General features: G+C 37.0%; 1 protein-coding gene across 1 annotated transcript in view; it reads left to right on the forward strand.

Annotated features, from left to right (window-relative positions):
• Positions 1-5,239, forward strand: part of YARS1 (tyrosyl-tRNA synthetase 1) — an 18,955-nt gene extending 13,716 nt beyond the window's left edge. The window contains exons 10-14 of the mRNA XM_072418024.1: positions 714-849; positions 1,837-1,934; positions 2,908-3,101; positions 4,692-4,833; positions 4,920-5,239. Coding sequence (XP_072274125.1) covers positions 714-849; positions 1,837-1,934; positions 2,908-3,101; positions 4,692-4,833; positions 4,920-5,030 — 681 coding nt within the window. The 3' untranslated portion in view covers positions 5,031-5,239. The remainder of the gene's footprint in view (positions 1-713; positions 850-1,836; positions 1,935-2,907; positions 3,102-4,691; positions 4,834-4,919) is intronic.
• Positions 5,240-6,209: the final 970 nt, after the last annotated feature.

Consider the following 6,209-nt stretch of genomic DNA (forward strand, 5'->3'; position numbering starts at 1 on the left):
GGAATGACTCGTGAGCTTCCGACAGACTGAGGACAGTGACTCGTGTCACGGGGGAGGGGTGCAGTGAAAAGCGAGGCTGACAGATAGATAGTTTCACATACGGTAGGATGAGAGAAAGAGCCGCAGCTTCCCATCCAAGAGCATGCGGAGGCGACGGAGAGACCACACGGAGTCACCCACCGTACCACCCGATTCGGGTAAGTGCAGGTATCGGTGGGTGGCTTATTTGCGGGGGGGGGCTTATTTTAAATTTTTTTCTAAAAAGGGGGGGCTGTCTTATTTGATGGCCCTGCCTTATCATCGGGGAAACACGGTACATGCATGGTATATACATGGTAAGCTAGCATTAGAATATGAGCTGATTGTCAGATATGTCCATCCTATCCTATTTCATGATCAGCAGAAAAATATCTAATCATTTTTTAACCTTCATAATGCTCCAACGTTGGACTGATAAGCGGCCTACAGAGTAAGCAACTGTTAGAGTTGTAGGAACACTACATAGGATACCATTTCTTTAGGCTAAACTATAATTTAGTTACATGCATTACACTGTCTTAAATCATTAGATGATTTGCATTAAAATAGTTAAAATTCACTATTTTACTGTGCAATGATTGTAGAGGGCTGGAAACCCGATATTAAGGCACTGAAAATAGTGTCTGAAATAAAGACATGCATAATATCATATGATACAAATGTGTTTCCTGTAGCAAGTTCATCCTGGAGATCTTAAGGCATCTGTGGAGAAGGCTTTGAATAAATTGTTGGATCCCATTAGAGAGAAGTTCAGTAGCCCTGAAATGAAGAAACTAAGCAGTGAAGCCTATCCAGATCCCACAAAACAAAGTAAGTGTTTTCAACTCTTTTTTTTCTTTGTAAACTTTATCAAATCAAATTTCCCCTGCAACAATAGTTCTAAAAAGACCCCACACCTTAGATCAGCCATTCTCAACCATGGATCCTTGAACTGTAATTGATTGATCTCCCTGGTCACCCTGGTTAAAGGCTAAAGGAGACTCAAAATAAATTGATTTTAGTAGTGGTTCCCTACGACTTGAAAGTTATATCAAGGATTACTAGCTGCTAAAAAGGCTGAGATATGATGCTCCTTGGTCTGCTTAGAACCACTAGAGCTTTTACTATGTTCAGAATTGTACTATGTTCAGGATCATACAGCCATTGAATGTGTTTGCTGTATAAGGGAAACTTTCAGATAATTAAACTTTCAGAATAATTCCAGTCTGCTGGTTCATATATCAAGACTCTAGCAGGGATTTGTCATCCTCTGTAGTGCTCCCGCCCTTACCCCCAGAATTTTCTTTTGTTCATGTTACAGCAGTTTCGCTTCCTAGAAATATGGAATGTTCAGGTACTAAACATTAAGAGAAAATCTAAACGTTATAAACCTCATCAGTGTTGGCGCTTATTAACTACATCTGGGGAAAAAGCATTACTAGAATTCTGTTTAAGTACACTTATGTTTTATCCTGATGTTAATAAAGATCTAATATTTTATACTTTACATTATTATCATGTCTTCTGTGATTCTGTTTTCACAAACAAATTAAATTTTTCTCCCCAAATCTTGGAGTCATTAGAAAACTCATTAGTATAGGTTAAAAGTGAAGTATGCGTTGATCTATATGGATATTGTAACTAAAAATGCAAATTTGCTTGGCTCCTTGAAGCACGGAAATCTGTTTTCCAACTTCAGTCCTTGATGTTCTGACTCTTTGTAAGGCACACCTAATCATACGGCTGCAAATGTTACTTGTCTGCACATGGACACTCCTAATCTTTATCTTTGTTCATACCTTACAATTTTACTTTCAGAGTCTGTAAATAAAAATGCTAGCAAGAGTGCTGGGCCAGAGGATCTCATTCCATCTCTTCTTGATCTACGAATTGGTAAAATCCTCAGTGTAAACCGGGTAAGTTAATTTTTAAGTATATGTTGATTTTTAAACGTGGTGGACACATATTTTAATATTCTGCAGCTCATGTAGTAACTGAATGTGCACATGCTTAAAGATTGTCTAACTCCAAAAATCACAAAAACACAAAACAATGCTCCTCATATTTATGAGTGGAAGTTTGGAAGTTCACAGAGGTGATCACCTTGTTTGAGGTTGTACAAGATTTCTGACCAGAGCATTTTTTTCAAGCTCATTTATTGGACAGGTTGAAAAAATGGCTTAAATTGTACATTTAACTGACCATTTTTGGATTTACATACATTTTTAGGTACAATGGTGCGAGGAGCCCAACTCATACTATTGAGAAATAGTCACAGAAACCCCTTACAATCATTTGTCTATTGGCATGACTTTATTAAAGCGTACCGATTAATTGCTTTGGGTTATTCAACTTTTGTGGACTGGTTTTCATAATATCTAGAAATATTTGTTAAAGATTTTGGTTTTTGGTAAATATATCTGTTAAATATGTAATGTGTGAAAGGATACAGTGTCTGCATGGTCTGTTTATTATGCCAGACCATGATTGAGCATTTTGGATTTTCTTGCAAAATGAAGATGCAGTATATCTCCTTATATTGAGACAGATCCATCAACAGGCATAATCTTCTTTCCTGGCATTTCTCCTGTCACGTGTGGTGGGATCTCTCTGTTTTTAATACTGCTTATATGGAGTCAGACAGTTTCAAGCTTTGTTAGTTACTACACTGCATAAAATTGTGTTCCCATGTGCTGTGGATTCTAGTATGCAATAAGTCTGCCTTATATGTGGATAATATCCAATCGTGCAGGCCAAAAATATGGATTTTATTAGCTCTTGAAACTTCAGCTATACAAAGACCTTTAAAGTACTTTTTATACATTCTAGAGTAAACACTGTAGAATGTGTAAAATATTCACTTACTGCAAGTATTGCTTTATCTGGCAGCATCCAGACGCGGACTCGTTATATGTTGAGTCAATAGACGTGGGTGAGGAAAATCCACGCACTGTGGTCAGTGGATTGGTGAATTATGTATCTGTTGAAGAAATGGAGGGACGTTCTGTTGTTCTTCTATGCAACCTGAAGCCTCAGAAGATGCGAGGAGTAGAATCTCAAGGAATGTTGCTTTGTGCATCAATGTAAGTAAAGTTGACAAATTAATTTCTTAAAAATCAATAATACATCAATACTTACAGCAAATTAGCTATTTATCAGTTGTTGATTATGGAGGTTTTTCTGCCTATATTTTGCCTTCCCTGGTCCCTCTATTCTCCGCTTATTAATATCCTCATCAAATTGAATAAAACAATTCTGTATGAATTGCCAATCTTTTTCATCTTTTTCATAGGTCTCTATGCTTTTCTTTGCAGTCAGGAAACTATGGTAACATGCACTTGTGATGCTGAGCTTCCTCCAGCAAGGAAGATTTGTCTAATTTGCTTCACTTTTAACTCACACTGTGAGAAACTGTGTGCAGTGAAATCCGAGTCTGTAATTTCAGCACAGAAGAGCTCATAAAACTGTGTAAGATGGAACATAAGCCCAGACTTCAGGTTTATTGTTATGCTGAATAACAGACTGCTCCAGATCTGAGTTTGTGTTCTACAACAGATCGAAATTGAGGTACAGACATCTGGAGGAACCTGTTATTTGGATTGGTCATAGATTTTTGCAACAGGTTCATTTTAAAGTGCACTTGTTTTTTGTTTTGTTTTTTAAATCACCTAGTGCTGTAATGGCCCTTACAGCACTAAGTGTTAAAAAAAATAAGTGCACTTTAAAATGAACTGTATTTAGGATTTTTTCCATTGAAGATCCTGTTAACATATTTGGTAATTGTTGCAATTAGTCAGTAACATTTCATAATATCACAGCAGGTCCTACCAACTGCTCCCATAAAGCAATTAGCCTGAAGTTGTGGTAATTGTGTATATGAAAAAATGCAAGATTTCTCTAAATCAGTGCCAGGTCCCAGAAATAAATCCCTCTAAAAACTTTGCTCCAATTCTTCCTTATAGCACCCACCTGAAGCTCAGAGGCTTAAAAATGCAGATCTGGAGATTGGAACCTAGTGAATTCCAATTACTGACTGGCAAAATGCTACAGGGAAGCTTTTATCTAAGAGGTCACCCGTAAAGAAGCATTTATGTATTCACCTTCCCAGCAACCTGTGTATTGACAAGCTGCTGCATCACTGCTACCAAGTCGATGCAAGTATTCAACTAGTTCATGAATCAGATTTCCTCGCTGGCTGTGGTGATTCCTCCCCGCATACTTCCCTAAGAACCATAGCAAATATCAATCAAATATCAATCAATATGTGGGTTGCTGGAAGGTTAAGTAATTTTACAGATAACCTTTTGGTAAAAGTGACCCTGTGGTGATGGTCACATTCATAGTGTGTACTTTTCAGAAAGTTTTAGATAGAATTAGAATCCCTGTCAAAAGAATATAATTAGAACCCCTGTTGCAGATTTTCTCTCTGGTAAAATTGTTTTGGGACTGGAAAATGAAGGAACAATCCCTAAAGAAGCCCTAAAACTTACTATATCCAAAAAGATACAGATAGTAATATGATGAGAATGTGAATTTGGTGTAATTACATGTTAAAAAAAAAATCCCAATTATAATGGAAAATGTACACATAAACTAGAGATGCCCGTTATGTGTTTGTGTTTAGGACAGTGTGTAAATTTTTCTTTTTTTTTTTTTTTTTTCTTTTCTTCCAGTGATGGGGACACTAAACAAGTAGAACCTCTGGACCCCCCTGCAGATTGTGCTCCTGGTGAGCGAGTTTATATTGAGGGATATGAAAATGGAGAACCGGAAGCAGAACTGAAGCCAAAGAAGAAAGTGTTTGAAAAGTTGCAGGTATTTGTGTTTTCCTTTTTCTTTCATGCTGAATTTTATATTTTCCTTTCACATTTTTATATCCACCTCTTTTCTTTTCTCCACAGGCCGACTTTAGGATTTCTGAAGATTTGCATGCTCAGTGGAAAGAAAAGAATTTCCTAACTAAACAAGGACCAGTGACCTGTAAAACACTAAGAGGGGGTAGCATTAGCTGATTGCCTGGAACCTTTTATGTCTTGCACACAATAGATATCTTTTAACTCATTCAATGCCAGGGGGCTAAGGCCCATAGCTAGATAACGATTAAATGTTCTGCCTGTTTATATCAGTAGGTGCATGTAACATGGACAGCATCTGCAAACACCATTCCCACCACCTGCTTATGAGAAGAATGTATATTGTTAAAATAAAGAATTATCCCATACATTCCATTGTTTGCGTTTTTTTGTGTATCCACAGAAGACAATACAGATACAATTTTTTTTAACAGCATTTATAAAAAGATTTCCATACAGATTTTCAATCAAAGCTTCTGACATATATTGTCAACTAAAAGCAGAAAATTAGGTTGGTCTCAAATATATGGGCTGGGTCCAGTAAAAGTGTGTATTTATGTTTATACAAATACTTTTTTAAAATTTTACAAAAAAAAAAATCATTACATTCATATTCAAGTGGTTTTTACAGCCCCCTTTTTATTGTTCAAATGGTGTTCAGAAAGGGATGGAATGTGAAAGGGACTTTGTAAAACCTATCCACAATATCTCTACTCATTATCTATCAAATCCCTGTTCTTCTAGGTCTTTATCTTCAAGTTACCTTTAGCTGCTGAGGAAAACCCATTTATTTACCATATAGCCTATTTACCACCTTCCCCATCCTCCTAACTTGTTATGCAGTATCACCCTACCTACACTTATTTGGACTATTTTGGGCTCACTTGAGCCTTGGTGCTCTAGTGCAATACATACTAGGGTGCATTCAATGAAAGCTACTGATATACCTAGCTCTGTCTAAGTAGCCAATCTGTGATATCCAAAGATCCTACCCTGCTGTACACCAGAAGGAACACTGAATTGAGAGAGCCCAGAACCTTCATCCAATAAGGCGGAGGGAACTGCAGTATAATTGCAACCAGAAGTGTTTTTATAGACCATAAAGGCATTCTAAAGCTTCTGTAGACATGAACATCATATATCAGTGAGCAATATGCAGTATGTGTGCCGTCAGTCGGAGAACATGGCATAAGAACCAACTGATTTGTGAATTGTCATGGCTTGACTGAACCTGATATCTGCCAGATATGTTTTAGTATCTTTATTTAAAAATATTATCATGTAATTCCTGAATGGCTTGATTCGCCATATGTTGTCAATGACAATTTGCTCCACATA

This window comes from Pyxicephalus adspersus, chromosome 1 (assembly GCF_032062135.1).
Source record: "Pyxicephalus adspersus chromosome 1, UCB_Pads_2.0, whole genome shotgun sequence".
Taxonomy (NCBI): Eukaryota; Metazoa; Chordata; class Amphibia; order Anura; family Pyxicephalidae; genus Pyxicephalus; species Pyxicephalus adspersus.